Source organism: Amblyomma americanum, chromosome 2 (assembly GCF_052857255.1).
Source record: "Amblyomma americanum isolate KBUSLIRL-KWMA chromosome 2, ASM5285725v1, whole genome shotgun sequence".
Classification (NCBI taxonomy): Eukaryota; Metazoa; Arthropoda; class Arachnida; order Ixodida; family Ixodidae; genus Amblyomma; species Amblyomma americanum.
This window is the reverse complement of record NC_135498.1, coordinates 95,447,097-95,463,460: the sequence shown is the minus strand read 5'-3', so window position 1 is coordinate 95,463,460 and position 16,364 is coordinate 95,447,097. Positions and strand designations below refer to the sequence as shown.

General features: G+C 46.4%; 1 protein-coding gene across 3 annotated transcripts in view; it reads left to right on the top strand.

Annotated features, from left to right (window-relative positions):
- Nucleotides 1-16,364, top strand: part of LOC144121637 (3 beta-hydroxysteroid dehydrogenase type 7-like) — a 49,831-nt gene that overhangs the window by 19,746 nt on the left and 13,721 nt on the right. The window contains exons 1-3 of one of the 3 annotated variants that reach the window (XM_077654945.1): nt 7,442-7,579; nt 12,924-13,072; nt 14,142-14,306. In XM_077654945.1, coding sequence (XP_077511071.1) covers nt 12,979-13,072; nt 14,142-14,306 — 259 coding nt within the window. In that variant the 5' untranslated portion in view covers nt 7,442-7,579; nt 12,924-12,978. Of the gene's footprint in view, nt 1-7,441; nt 7,580-7,645; nt 7,797-12,923; nt 13,073-14,141; nt 14,307-16,364 lie in introns of those variants that run through there. The other 2 variants (XM_077654943.1, XM_077654944.1) reach the window with 2 other exon arrangements.

Below are 16,364 nucleotides of genomic sequence, written 5' to 3'. Positions count from 1 at the left end.
TGGTTAAGGAGAACCATAGGCGACCCGAAGATTGAGAACTTCCTCAATTCCAGCATTGTCTTCTTCGTCGGCGTTGCGCCTGACCAGAACGAACGCCGACTGGTCGAGGAACAGGCCGCTCAAGAAGGAGACGTCGTCATCTGGAATTTCACGGACATATACCGGAACCTGTAGCTAAAGTTTATTCAAGTCCGGTGGGTGGAAGAAAACTGCCTGCTCGGTTCCTCCACAACGTTCGTCAAGATCGACGACTACGTCCTCGTAAACACGTTCTCCCTGTCGTCGTAAGTGGACAGCCCAACGACGCTGCAGAAATGAATGTGAGCCCCTTAAGGGACCGAAAGTCAAAGTGGTACGTCAGCAAAGAAGAGTACCAGCTGGACAAGTATCCAGCTTTCTGCGCCGGCGCTGCCTTCATGATGCTGCCTGTGGTGTTGTCTGCGCTGTACGAAGATTCCACGCACGTTCCAATTTTCTGGATCGACCACGTTTACGTCACTGGTATCCTAGCATCACTAACTAAAGTTGACACGGTGGTTATACAGCGGTATATTGTTTTGAGCGTCCCCAAAAGAATGACTACTGTGGGGACCAGGGTGCTTTTCGTGCACACGCCTCAGCCAAACCGCATTCACTACAAAATCGACGAATTATGGCGGAGTGTTTTGAGTGCGATTACGTCCATGAAGAGACGGCGTAAGTGGATGGTGATAGTATGCCATCGAAATACTGCCTTGGTTAGTAGATTGGATAGTTCGCCTAGCTGGCAATGCTAATTTGAGCCTTTCCTCGGTGCTGTAATATTTACGTAATATTTTATTTCAGCTCTTGATAACTACATTTTCATTTCACGGCAAAGTTTCAACATTGATTAGGCGAGGTAATATTGCCATAAGCATTTTGCTAAATAGCCAAGTTTTAAACATAGCTCATGCGCGTTTGTAACGCTATGTAACCTACATGGCATACACCACGATGCCGTTGCAGATCTATCTCATGCTTCTAGAGAAATGCAGGAATGAAACAGTTATGTTTCCGGGCGGCGTTTATTAATGGTGCATGCCTCTTGTAAATTCCGAAGTTGCAGCCGCTGTTCATAATAATGCTGTAATTTAAGACGAAGCAAATTTATGCTTGCAAAGGCTGCTGATAAAGAATCCTGATCCGCATACAACATTAAGAACAAGAGCTATGCTCAATAAAACAACTAAACTCGGCATTAAATTGTAGGCAACATGCAAAAGTATAAAAAATTATCCGTAGTTTTAAACAGTTTTCTTTTCATGCTTGGCTTAATCTTATCAGGGAAACTTGTACTGTATGAACCTACGCCGACCACATCCAACTTATATGTTCTGCTTTCGGTACCCTTTCAGAGACGATTGCACATTACAGGCTTTTTCCGCTCGGCAGGAAGATCAATAGATGATGACACAGGAGCGCAAGCAATTTCTTCAGTGTATGCCACAATGGTGTTGCACCTGAATTCGCGTTGGAATTCCATATATCCGTTTGTGTAATCCTGGCCGTCACATGATTAGTGAGCAATACCACTGTGCTTACCTCAACAGGACAGTTCGCTTCGGGTGTGTTCTAAAAACCATCTTAATTTGAGCCGCCATTTGCAGTAGATTATGGATGTCTTTTAATTTCTGTGAAGTCACCACTGACGAAGGAGGCAGTTCACTATAATATGCGGTGAGCTCTAGGGTTGGGCTTGAGGAAGCTCATTGGCATCAGTGGCTTCACTGGTTAAGCGAAACGTAACAATCCAAAATGTTGCGCAGAACTTTATAGACCAATATAAAATGACGAACGCCACATGAAATTGTGCTGTGTAGTGGCGTATCCGACGTGCGTTTATCACTTTCGCCAGATTGACCACGCGTGTCACTTTGCGAGAACCCGTTGCTGACGAACACAAGCTCGTCTCTAAATCGGACATTGCAAGGTGTAGCAAGCTATCAGACAGCCTTATTCCATTGCTTCAAACCGATCACTCATACCTGCCTGTGTAGCACAATGGAGCATGCGATGTCAAAATGCGTGGAAAGCAAAGATAACGAGAATCATCTCTGACACATGTAGGAAGGTGCTACAGATCGCCACTCGTGTCTTCGGTGTTCAAATGCTGCTCTCGTTATATGATTTATAGACGGCGGAAAGCGTCTGCACTTGGCTGTCGCACGAGTGAAAACTGAAAATTATAAAAGCACATTTTCCTTTGAAGTTCAGTTGCATGCAGCCACAACCAATGCTTTTTTTTAACTTCTTCCTTTCTGTAAGCCATTTGAGCTAGTAATAGTGGGAAAGAAGGAAGTCGGCGAATGCTTAAAAGTTCAATCATTATAGTGCATCGCTTCGACATCTGAAAATCGCATGTGGTAGGAAAGACAACTGCAAACGAACAGCCAGCCCCGCAAATGTTGGGCTCAAGAGCGGTAAAGCCCTTGAGGATCAGTCTTCCACTCGTAGCGCGGCTGACGCATTGTCCGAGGGCGGCGCATTGTAGTAACTTCAGTGCTGCATTAAAAAATATAATGAAACAATTGAGAGGAGCTTTTGAATATTTTTTCAGATCTAAGGAATTCTATGAAAAGGAGTAGACACCTTCTCGGCTCACGTGGTCAGGCTTTTCATAAATGCTATGAGAACGCTGCACTCTCCTTTTCGTATGTAGAATGGATGGCTAGCGTTGAATTCATAGCTGCCTTTATGATAATGGACAAAAGAAAGGACAAAAGTTAAAGTTTACGTCCCTATAAATACCCCTTTTCGCTACCTGCTCTGGAGTGCGCAGTGGAAGCGATGTTCGTCGTGACGTCACGCGCAGTGTATGGATATATGACGCCGAGTATTCGGGACGAAAAAGAGCCCCGGACAATGTTGTCGACAAGAGCAGGACAAGCTCGTGTTGCCCTCACTATTTATATGGTGGCTTTTTGCTCACATAGATGTGAACAACTAGGCGGAGGTGTTAGCAACAACTGCACTGGGCGGGGTCGATGGAAAAAAATTTCAGGGTTTCAACTAGGCTTTAACCGAAACCATGGTTTGTCTTGGTGTTCCAATTGCAAGGCAGAGCCTTCAGCATCTCTTCAGTGTGCACCGGAACGGTGACAGTTGGTTCCTTCATTCCAAATGGTTCATGAATCGAATACAGCAATCGACGTATCTGCCACGACATTTAGCGCAAGCGTATTGGGAGGCGTCGGCGGATACCTGTAGCCGTTGCTAACGCTATACAGTTGTATCTCCGTTTTACGTAGCGAAGCGTAACACATTTTGCACACCTTCACGTTGGCTACGTCTATCTCAGGGAAAGTAAGCAGCATTGTCGATGCATGGCTTGGCTTGCCGTGTCCAGATCTTTGAGATGCCACAATCGATCGCATACGTGACACGGATAGCCGAACAGATTTTGCACAAGCTTTGACAGAAAATTAGCGGTAGTAGACGCTGAAATGGTCAACCATATTTCAGAGTTTACCTGGCGGTCGTTCAGATCCACGGTCAGACATTGGTGGTACAGTTCTTGCAGTAACTCTTGTCTTGCCCACTTTCGGTTTTGCAGTTCCTCAAGGCGAATAATTGCTCACTGTTCCGGTGTCTCGGTAGCTAACGCTGCCTGGCGCTTCCGTCGCTTATTCACAAGTTCTTCATAGTGTTTAGGGACGGTAGGACTGAGGCTTAGGGAAGTTGGTATGCCATTTCAAAGAAGAGACGCCCTCGGGATGTGTAAATGATGATGATGATGTCCTCTGGGTTGTGTAGACTCACGCTGATTCCGTTTTCTTTCTCGCTGCACATCGATGCAGCGTAGTCGGCGCAACTCCTCAGATATGTTAGACTGACCTGGCTCGCGTTCCATCATGGCATGTCGTCGGCACCTCTGGCGGCGATATCAGACTTATGTTAAGCTGTGATCGAGGTTAAACTGATAATTTTTGTTTTGTTCGCACCCCAGATGGAAGATGATGGAGACGCCGTTGTGCAATGCGCAGCGCGAGAGGGGTCAAGCTTCACTCAAACTCGATCAGCCGATTGGACCTCGTGAAGAAGTGCTTTCGCAATAAAATGACGGTCGCTCTCTGCCGCGCTCCATTTAAAGCTGACAATGAACTTACGCATGGGAGTCTCGGAGAGCTTATGACGTTCGGCAGCATGTAGTCGGGCGTGGTCATGACTTCTCTGCCATGAAAGATCATAAAGGAAGCCATTTGCGTCATTTACGGCACAGCGGTATGACATGCGAAGATCACAGAAGACAACATGACGCCCATAGTTTTACATACGCTCCGTGACGTAGGTCTGCGATGGGGGCGCAACGTTCCTCTAATGGCTTGTCTGACTAGCGCATAATGGCTTGCGTCAGTTCCGCCATGAGCGCTATTCGTGGTGTATCCAAGATAAGCTCTATTGAGACGCCGTGCCACAGGAGGATTTATGGCACGGTAAAGTTCGCTACGGCTTAGTTAAAACGTTCGCCGAGAGCAGTGATGCCTCTCCATTTTCTCCTGCCTCTTGTTTCACTACTACTTTTCGCTACCCGTTTCTTCAGGGCTTTTTATTTTCATCATTTTATTCTTATACTTTCACTCCTTCTCTCTCTTGGCTTGGCTTCTGTGTTCCAAAGGGAGAGTGGTTGGAAATTCTCATGAACTTCCAGATTAAGGGCACCGAGTGCCAATTTTAGGTCCAATTACACTAATTTTATTATTGTCGTTTTCGCTTGTTCCGCCTTCTCGTCCTCTTTCTTATTTTCATTTTTCTCTACTTTTTTCACTTCCTCTTCTCATCTTCTACTTCTCTCTCTTACTTTGGCTTGCCTTGGCTTGCGGATACTAAAACAGGCTTCATTTATACGATCACTTTGTAGGGGTCCCTGTAAAGGCTTTGCCCGTGAAATTTCGCGAGCTCAGGTACAGAGATGTCTGCACTGTTTCTGCTTCGGCCTATCGGGTCAGGTAGTCGGTTGCCAGACATCATCATCATCATCATCATCATCATCATCATCATCATCAGTCTGACTACACCTACTGCAGGGAAAAGGTACCTCCCATGTCTCTCCAGTTAACCCTGTCCTTTGCTAGCTGCGCCCATCCTATGCCAGCAAATTGCTTAATCTCATCCGCCCACCTAACCTTCTGCCGCCTCCTGCTAAACGCTTGGCTTCTCTTGGAATTCATTCCGTTAACCTAAGGACCAGCGGTTGTCTTGCCTTTGCATTACATGTCCTGCCAAAACCCATTTTTCCCACTTGGTTTCGGCTAGAATGTCACTACCACGCGTTTGTTCTCGCCCCCAATCTGGCCACTTCTAGTCTTAACGTTACACCTACCATTTTTCTTTTCATGGCTCGCTGTGTTGTCTTTAATTTAAGCTGAACCCTTTTCGCTAGCCTCCACGTTTCTGCCCCGTAGGTGAGTACCGGTAAGATGCTGTTCCCTTGCTGGGCTGTTGAACATTACTTTGGTTGGTTGGATGTTAATTTTTAGACCCACCGTTCTGCTCTGTCTGCGTAACTCATTGATCATGACTTGGAGTTCATGTCCTAAGTTGCTCATCAAGGCAATGTCTTCAGAGAATCGCAGATTATTTAGATATTCTCTATTAACTCTTATACCCCACTGTTCCCAATTCAGGCCTCGGAATACCTCCTGTAAAAGTGAATAGCGTTGGAGAGATCGTGCTTCCTTGTCTGATGCCCATCCTTATTAGAATTTTATTGCTGACTTTATGAAGGACTATTGCAGCTGTGAAGTTTCTACATATATCTTCCAGCATTTTGACATGAGGCTATTCTACACCCTAATTCCGCACTGCCTGTATGACTGCTGAGGTTCCACTAAGTCACATGCTTTCTCGTAATCAATGAAGGCTATATATATTGCCAGTATTATGCTGTTATTTTCAGATGCAAACAAAAGAAAAGATCCAAGCACGCGATTTGCTGGAATCCATCTGCTGGATACCTCCGAGCAGCCCAATGCTGTTCGTCGACGACTGTAGCCTCGGCCTCATTGTCTCTTGGCTCGCACCGGCTATCGTGGATCTCTCGCACACTCTAGAACGCTGAATGCACCACGGCGACTTACGGAGGGCAAGAACCACAGCTTGAAGCTCAGCCAAATAAATAGGGAAAAAATTTAGAGGACGGAGATGAAAAGACCAATCAGGGGACTCTGAAAAATTCCTACACCTGCTTTTTTTCTGACACAGTGAGGCGTCAGTCAGTATGCGAACATGGAAGCGATAGGTCATGAAGTAAACTTGCAACGCACTATTGTTTAACAAAGGCAACGGCTTTTATTTGACATGGCTTGCATATTATCAAAGCTACTTGCCACAAGTTAATTGTTGCATCGCACTGGAACGATTTCAAAATTAGAACTTTTAAAGATTCAATGAAGGCGTGTGCAGAAGCAATCAGGGGAGATTGAAACGAGGCCAACTTGCGCGGAAGAATTCCCCAGACTGACAAAGGAAAATGAAATGGGACACATGTTACTCCGAATCACACAACTTTAGAAAACATTGGACGGTCAGAAGGCGAATTCTTTCTATAAGAGATGTAACCCGCGTTTAAAGATGCATAACATTGCTGCCCACAAATTTTGGGAGTCTTAAGCAGAGACGCAGTGCCTCTCACTCCAAGCGCAGGAGCAGGGCACAGTCTGTACGCAGGCGAGGCGGAGAACAAAATGCGCCAAATGCCAAGATGGGGCAGATGTAGATTTTATAAATCACAAGAAGAGAGAACCCTCGCATTCCGGAACGGGGCCTGCTCAGCCTGTGCAGCAGCCAACCGCCCGAACTCTTTTCGCAGCAACCTGATCTGCATGTGCTCGCCAAGAAAGAGAGGTCATATGTAACACTTCGATACTTAACAGAAGGTACTTGAGGTATCATACGAGGCTGATAAGCAAGAGAGATGTTGAGGAATAGAGAAAACTAACAATGCACACCTGTTTACATTAAGATAAACGTGAATACCGGATAATTCGACAGTAAAGACATGTGAATGGAAGGTATGCTATTCACAGGCGGAAAGCTATATGGTCGATATACACGTATGTTTATACTTCCGAATTGGTGGGAGTAGAACTGAGCAAGGCATTTAAAAGTACGAGAGGGATAACTGGTTCTTTGGGAATGCCTCTAGACTAACGGCACTTGGAAAAAATAAGACGAACCGCTTGGATCGGACAAAATTAAATTATCTGTCTGTCAGCACAGATCCACACTGTCATAGGCTTTTGACAGTTTGCTGTGTCGATCGCAGTGCCGTAAGACTCAGCGCAGCAAGAGGAGTAAGCATGTTTTAGGGGCACCTATGCTGCTCCTTGGTGCCACTTTCCTGCGCTTAGAGGCAGAGAGAGCCTCTAATTGTTCAGAATGTGGTCTCGCATTTATTGTGCCCCAACAGGTGACGACAGCAGTTTGCAGCGCTGCCTTGGCAATGCACGCTGCCTGGAGGCTCCCCGCACTCGACGGCATTCCAGGGCGAGCGCTGACACGGGCTTCATTGCGAGCGCTGCACGATATCGTCGCTGATTCGACCACGTGTTTCCTTGAAGTATGCAGCGCGCAAATAAGCTGCAAAACGCACCCGCACGCTAACGCTGCCAAGGTCGTGCGCCCTCACTCGCACGCGTTGCGGACCTTTCCTCGTAGTGATAGGCGCCTTTTCTGCGCATTGGGTAGTTTGAATCGCAAACGACGCGTATCGTGTGCGGCGAAGCAGACGACTTACCTGTTATGGACGAGGATTACCGGCGAGGAACAGCGCGACAGTGAGTTAGAGCTTAAGCGCTCATGTAATTATCTTTTATATTAACCCACTGCTATTACTTTTTGTTTGCTGTTTCTATCTTATACGAGGGTTTAGGGAAATGCCCCGATGAGGCATCAGAAGCATTCAGTGATCTGCACCGGAAGCGTTACACGTGTTGCGCTACTCGTGGTTCTGTAGATTCTGTAGCTTCCCTGCATAAGAAACGATGATGATGATAATGAGTCTTGCACGTTCATGGGCAGCGTTGGCCAAAGAGCGCCATGGTACAATGTGTTTTTCGTCTACACAAGGTGGGATCATAAACCCGCCTACCACACATTTAACCTCAGAGACGCCGAGAGCTAAGCCAGGGGAAAGATTGTGCCCACTGTACCACCGATGGTTACAGTGGAACGCCGCTCCTCCCGCATACGAGGCGGATGCTCAAACGACCAGGCCACCGCTGCTGTTGGCAAAAGAAACGAGACTTCAGTGACAAGAAAAAAATTAAGGGCATTCTTCACAAAGAATAGCTGACCAACAGAAAGGCATCGCGAAAAGTACCATCCCGCATTGGATATAGAAACGCTGAGAAGTGCGACAATCTACATTTCGCAGTTTGGGCAACGTCTGCACACCACATTAAGTTTTCCAAAATGCGGTTTGCATGCTAAACTCGTTCTTTTCAGCCTATATTGGCTAAAGAAAGTGGCAGCCGGGCTGCAACTCACCCACCTGACTCTCTACCGCCCCAGACTACGTTTTCCATTTTTGGAATCATCTCCGCTACTCTTACTGACCATCGGCTATTTGAGGAGCGTACGGTTGTAGGCCATCCGGTAAGACATTATAATTATGAAAAACCACGAAATACTCAGGACGGAGGCGGCCGGGAATAGCCTAGTAGTGTCACCTCTTTCCGTGCTGTCTTTGAGGTTTTTCGACGTTATAATGTTGGGTTATCTTTTCTTGGAGTTAAATGCCGCACTCAATAAAAACTGCGCCTTTTTTACACGATGAAATATGATCAATGAGTTTGATATCTAATTCGATTAGTGCATGAATACTACGGTCATAGATCAAGCCAACAGTTCTACAGTCTCTTGAAAAGTTCTTCACACATCTGGTAATGTAAAATCTATAGCGCCACTTAACAAACATTTTGTCTCAATCACAAACATTTGCTTCCTCTCTGTTGCCACCAGCGTATTGTTGCCGGTTTCAACCTGGCGTACTAGTGCAAGTGTTCATCTTGAACACGTGGACAAGAAGCATGATTTGACGGCGATTTCAAAGCCTTGTTTTACGGTGTGGTACCGAGAACTTCTTTTGAGCTCAGCTGCTCACCACGCAAAATTTTACCTAGGTCCACGTAAAACGTATGGTTGTGAATATGGGCCGAGGAATAGGCTAGCTGAACAGCGCGTCATCAGCGCCGGTATTCAGCATACTGCTAGTGCGGTTAACCTATCCTTTCGCTTCTTCACGCCTACAGGAGGCGTGAAGTCTCCGATTTGTGTTTTTCATTTGTTTCAAATTTCGCGTGTCGGAACCACCACAAAATGACAAGAACAGTACTCGAAGCTTCGCGTCCCCTCATAGAAGGACTTGACCGCAGGCAGCGCAATGGCACTGCTTGCCAACCTTAAAATGATGAAAAATGGAAGGAGAATTTAAGCCCGGCACAAATATTTCACTTCATTTAAAATTGACCAGTTATAAATGGGCCGATTCGAATACGACTTAAAGAGCTGAAAAAACAGCCCTCCATGTTTGCTCCCCTCATTCATTGCGTCCACTATGTTACTGGCATTTTTGCGTCGTCCTAAGCATGTAACTCAGTTTGCACGCTTTGGCATAAATTCTCGCCACCTTAATAATAAATCTATTATTTATAGCCCCGATTCGCACTGGTGCATCACTTAAAATTGCTGTTTAAGCACCCAGTAAAATTTCTTGTTTTCATTTAAAGTAGAAAAATCTCGGCTATGTCGGTTCACTGGCAGCCAGTCAAGAGCATATGCTCTACTGTATTTCACTGGAAAAGAAAAAGAATGTTTCGCAGCACAGCCGACAAGTTTGACTTTCCTGAACTGAAAAGCTAAAATACCAGCTTCATCAAGTAGAATTCTATGCCCAAGTCATCGCTTTTGATAATTGCTGCTTTTCGCGGGCAGTTTATGATGCTGCTGTGAAAGCCTTGGGTATAATCCTATTTTCTGTTCGCGTAATTGATTCGTGGTACACGCACACAATTATGGGTATATGGCTGTGAACACTGGGACCAACTTTTCCTTCAAAGTTAATGCCAAGTGTATTTCTACGAACATCATTGTATTGTGTATACTGCTGTACAACTCATTGAACTCAGTATACGAACATAAGCACGAAGCCGATAATCATCACAGACCCGCCGCCCACCGGAGCGTGATATGCGATACTCGCCGGAAATCCGCACCACCGCATCGCCTCTCTTTTGTGTGTGTGCGCACATCACGCTAACCGAGACCACACACTGTCTTCACCGTGAGAAGCGCTCTAGCTGTCCCTCCTGGGCTGTCTTTAGTGCAATACTGTCAACCCTGGCGATATATCGCTAGATCTATTTTTTTTCTTAGTCTTTCCGAGGTTTGACATCTTGTTTTAGGAAACCTGTTGAATTGTTTGCGCGCTGAAATCTTGTGCCGCTGCACATCTTAATGAAAGATGCAAAAATATGTAATCACTGGTCTTCAATACCAAAAAAAAAAACATCGCTCACTGCTGACCTCCGCGTTTCTCTAAAAAAAACTCAGCGGACGGTTGCTCCTTTGCGAGAGGTGACTTGTAAGATAAGCATTTAAAAGCGCGGCCTAGCTCAGTGTCACGATCATGTCGGTGGCTGCAATGTGAAAGGATATGTGAAATAATGAGCCATCCACACAACATATCTGTAATTTAGCGCCTAGTGCATACTTCAATCTTGACAATACTTCCTTGCATGCTGCAGGCATCAGCAGGTAAATAGCAACTTGTGGAACGGTAGATTGTGAGCACGTTGTGTGGAACACGAATAACATTACAGTACAGGACAAAAAATGCGCGGTGCAGTGACGAGTTGACTCCATTTAGAAGGATAGCTGTCCATGTCTGAGCAAGTGGCCTTTTATTCTAACGACAAGCGTTCGACACAGATCACAAACGGGAAAAATCTGTCATTGATCGTAATTTAGGAAGTATTACAACGCAAGAAAAGTTTTCTGAGCCTGATTCCACCCACAAGCTGACATACGTTATTAACACTTTGAGCAAATAAAAAAAAACATGTCAAAGAGGCCGAAATCTGCATTTGTGCCTCTCTCGGAGCGCACAACCTGTTTTCTCATTTAATGGGGAGCTTCGATGAAATTATGGAACTCATTCGACCTTAAAACAAGAGAGTTCCAGATTTTTTCACAACATAACAATTTTGTGCTGCTCATTGTAAAAATTTCAAGTTGGCCTGAGTTGGAAACGCTGCTTTAGTGTGTTGTCATACCTGCCGGATGCATACAATATGCGCCGTTGTAGTTTTTTTTTATTCGAGAAGTGTGCCATGAGGCATAAGTTGAAAAAGGAAAGGGGGGAAGGAATGCACGGGATTGAAAGTTAAAAGAAGGAGTGAAGAACCGTTGCGCTGAGGTAGTCGCAGAGGTTGTTAATGAAGCGGTTGTCCATTGTCCACTTCACGAAGTCACTTTCGCGGTTCCACCGCAGGCCCACCTCCCTGAGGAGCCGTTTTCTTATAGCAGCCGTCGCTGGGCACGCCCACAACAAGTGCCGCACATCACAAATGTTCGGTGCAGCGCTACAGTGAGGGCACCTGTCAGGTAGTGGCAGATCTTTGGCACGCCACCGATGACGGACAGATGTGTGTGTGGTTGTAGTTATTGCTCATTTGCGCATCTACATTTTTTGGTCCTCGGCTCTGCCTCTCATCCGCCTCAAAGTGCACGTACAATTTCCATGTTCACTGTCGCGCCCACCGCGAACAAAACGCTGCTTGCAACGAGAATCGGCACGTCTTTGAGTGCATACACTTTCCGTCAAAAGAGTGCAATTGAACCCGCTACAGCACCAGTGCCGAGGACCCGCATTACGGTTCGTGCAGCCCGCATTACGGTTCGTGCAGCCGTGCAGTCTAGCAAGCTCTAAAGCTAGCCTTAGAGCCCGTTAGCTTTATATTGCGGTAACGCATTCTCAACCTTTAGCTGAGTCTGAATCGCGCTCTGGACTTAATATTAGGCTATTTTAAGGTTTAACGCGTAAGCCATTGCTTCTGCATTCTCATAATTGGCTTTGTTCTCTCTTTTGTCAACGGAATATCTTATCGAAAACATTCCACCATGAACGCGGCCGTATCGTCTACAAAGACACAGTGGTGTTTGTGAAAGATTTTCGCTTGAAGTGAACGAGGAATTGAACTTATCACTGAGCTATCGGGGCACCTCGGAGGAAGCGGATGCCATATCAGAATTGTGAACCACACGAGAGCGTACAATTCATTTGGCAGCTTTACTATATAGTGTCCGCTAAACTCCCGAAAGTATTGGAAAGTACATTTGACGACTCTAGAGCGCTGTTTCAGGACCACACGGTTCTTAAAATACTCCAGTTCGAGCACTTGGAGGGTAGTGCGCCTTTTGGTGAATTGGGCAGGTTAAACCACTTTAAGATGGTGCTTCGGCGCGACAGCGTTGGACAAAAAAGGTGCATACACAGCCCCGAGAAATGGAGACATTTAAAGCCACACATCATACTTCGTTAAGGAGCTGATGCATGCGCGAGTGTATTGTCCTTCGCGACACTTGACAAGTGATTAAAGTTCCTTTCTGACGATTAAAAATTTAAGCTTTCAGACATATACTGCTCGCTGTAGCTCGTTCGCACATCATGTACGGATTGTGTTTTCTCAGTGATGCAGGTTTTGATAGCCGTATACAATTGGTGGACGCGTAAAAGCGTCTCTCGATGCGGATTTCAACAGAAATAGTTGTCAAAGGCGATCTGTCTTGTGTGCCCCTTCGCTGTGTTGAACCGTGCTGCTGCGCCGAAGCATCCTTTCAGAACGGGTCACCAAGTGGCCACAACACATGCAAAACCCATGATACTCATCCGCTCCATGCAGCGCTGGGGACGTGCGGTGGCCCGTCCGGGTCGTCCTTGTCACCGGATCGAGCGGGATGCTCGGTCACCACGTGGTACGCGAGCTTCAGGACCATCCGAGTGTACAGGAGGTGCGCTTGTTTGACGTCAGGCCATTCGAGAACACATTGGGTGAGCTGAAACACTTGTGTAAAAGAAAATAAATGCACGCTTGTAAAGCAGAGCAGAGAAAAAGAGAAACAACTTCATTTCGCAACTTTGTGCTAGTCGCCGAGCAGAGAACGGGCTGGTTCCAAGAGGTCCAGTTGACCCTCTTACTGGTCCGCGGTCAACCAGGCGCTCCACATGGGAAGGGACCGGCGAGTAAAGTGAGGAGTGAGTGTGGCGTCCAGACATATGTAGGAGCAATGCTCAAAATCTGCGTAGGATTTTGGGCGGTTAGTGCAGGCTCTTGGGTGGTTCACAGGCAATAGTGGGCAGGTCGGGATGTGTGAGATGTACTTTGCGCAACGACTGGGGTTACATGATAGTATGATCCAGAAGAAAGCTGTTTCCTGAGGATCCCTCAAACAAGCATTTGTTCTTATGGTCTAAGAGCACTTGCTGCTGGGCTAGTTGGTTTTGGTTCATAATTAAATAGTTTTAGGCGCAAAAAAGGACAAGACACATAGGGTAGGAGACAGGACGAAGCGCCTTCCTGGCGCTTCGTCCTGTCTCCTACCCTATGGGTCTTGCCCTTTTTTGCGCCTAAAACTATTTAATTCATTTGTTCTTAGTCGAAACGGCCGACAGCTGCGCCTGTAACGCCTATAGATTGCATTTTATCACACGATTCAAGACGTTACTTGAGAGTGCGCTCCATTTGCTGCGGAACATGCCGGTGCTTTGTTTTTATCTTAGCTACTTTGATGACCACCGGATAACACAAGAGGGCATCCTTGTACGATGATCGCACAACGTATCGGTTGTTTCTCAAGCGGTTTTGCGCTTCTCGAGGTCACCAAGAATTATGACAGGCGGTGATGATTCCACACTTCTCACTAGTTCACGAAGTTCTACAGTTTTTTATTTACCCTGCCTTGATTTATTTGTCCCACTTTCATCCTTCGAATCCAGATATCCCTACGTGAACCACTTGGATACAGCATATCTATTTTTCTCTATTTCGGTTTGTTATATATATGCCTGTCAGATGCGGTAGAGTAGTACCATTCCGCAACACATTAACCGCAACATGCAGGGCACCCGATGGTGAAGAAAACCAGACAAGTGGTTGCCAGTGTGTGCGACGCCGAAGCCCTGAAAAAGGCCGTTCGAGGTGCCGACGCGGTGATCCACTGCGCGGCGATTCTGCCGACAGCTGTCCTCGAGCACGAAGCCGCATTCGAAAAAGTCAACGTGAAAGGTACTACGTGCGGTTACCCACAAACAACCGTTGCTCAAATCGGTTCATGAACTGCATTTGTTACTGCTTTACTGAAGTGAGCTTGCACGATAGCCGATATATCGATTTTCACCCGCAAGAGCACCTTGTGTCTCACGGTGATGGTGTCTGGTGCCACCACGGACCCTTAGCCTCCTTACATAAGTCGTTACACACACCATGACAAGAGTCTCTAACGTGAAGGGTAGAAACAACGAATGGGGCAGTCGGGGCCATGTTCAAGTCCAAGCTGACGGGCTCCTGTCTGTAAGCAGGGTGCTCTGTGACCTTCCGGGTCTTTAACATTGAAGTGCATGTGACATAAAAGGATTCTTTATTTCATACGTACCGCAAAGATTCATATCCTCAGAAACCGGCTCGCATCGAAGCAGTGAAGACATCACGTCATCAGTACTGTGACAACTCCCCTCAATTTATATTTTGCATTATGTTGAGCAAAAGGCTCCAGTGGCCGATATATCATCTTTGGGCATTGCAAAACGGCTCCAAAGCAACATGGGTAAAAAATATGCTGCAAATAAACTTTCGTTTGAAGATACACTCGTCCGCATGAAGAGAAAGCAGCAAAGTGACTTACTGCTAAATCAACAGAACCTGGTTGAACAGCACATTTCGGTTGCCCGATGCAGAAGCCTCTACAAAGGCCGGGGCGCAATAGCGGAGAGATAGTTGCTGAAAGAGGAAGACGCTTAGCTCCTTGAGCATTTAAAAGATCAACGTGTGACCTTTCTTCGTCGTATCGCCACACGGCGGAATGGTGAGGAGATTGTGACACCGCACGTTTACAACCATTCGGTAGCATCCGCCTGCCTGAGTCCGTCCGGGCCGCATTCATGAAATGCACTTTTCACACATACATGCCCAGTCCGACGATTATGAGTTTCATGTGCCACAATTATGGCCATGGCACATAGATAAGTAGAGGCAAGGAGAGCTGTGGAATGTGCAGTGAAAACAAATGTCGCACTGACAGCTGTAAAACAACACGTACAAGGCGTGCAAACTGCAATGATCTACGTGCTACTCACGGACATGTGAAGTGTTCAAGAAAAACAAACAAATTATCTACCGCAAAGTACATGAAAACATCTCCTGCCATAAGGCAATAAAAAGTATGCAAAGCAGAGGTCCAGATCGCACGCCAGCGCCTTGCGCAGGGAACCGAGTGGTGACAGTGGGCACACAATATAGCATTGAACAGCGTCAACTGACGGGCTAGTTGGTTTTCCATGGTGTTTTACGAGCGCAAGAAGACGCGGACGAATGAATACGCCGTTTGTCTTTGTCCTGTGTTCCTTCGTCCGCGTCTTCTTGCGCAGGTAAAACACCAATATAACATTGTTGAAGCGCGCCTGCTTCGTCCCCCTTGCGATCGGCAGTGGAGCGCCGGAAATATACAAACACCAGATATCTCATTACGGCGACCTCTTGGACCACTAGGGGAAGTGCGAAGGACAGAGTTCTTCCTCCTGAATCGCACACGTTGGTTTCGATTACTGTCAATGCTTGATCTCAGTTCACATTATCGATGCCGCCGAACTTTGCATCCCGCAGACATCTCAAAGGACAGAAAAGAAATGGAGACCGTGGTGGAATGCGCATTGTAAGGAACCGCAAGCAGCGAAATATTGTATAGTTAATATCTCACAGATATCGAATAGCTTGAACCTGATAGCCTTTAAGCGTGCGCACACGATGGCAAAGTTACTCAAAGTGTGTCAAAGCAGGAAAGCTGGGCATCGTTTCTGTCTTTATTAATTCTTACACAGACAAACACAAAGTACAGAACATGCTAAGGTCACTCAAGGGGCATATTGCTCATCCGATATCTCTTGTCAGTACGTCTGGCAACTCACTCAGCCACCAAGTAGACGCTCGGCATAACAAAAGGACCCAGTAGCAGGTGACGTACTGGGCAGAATTTTGAATATGTATTCGGCTTGGCATACTGTAAGGATCCTGGCTGAGGCACAAGCTAGCTGAGGTGTGGAAATCTATTCAAGATGAAAGGCCATCACA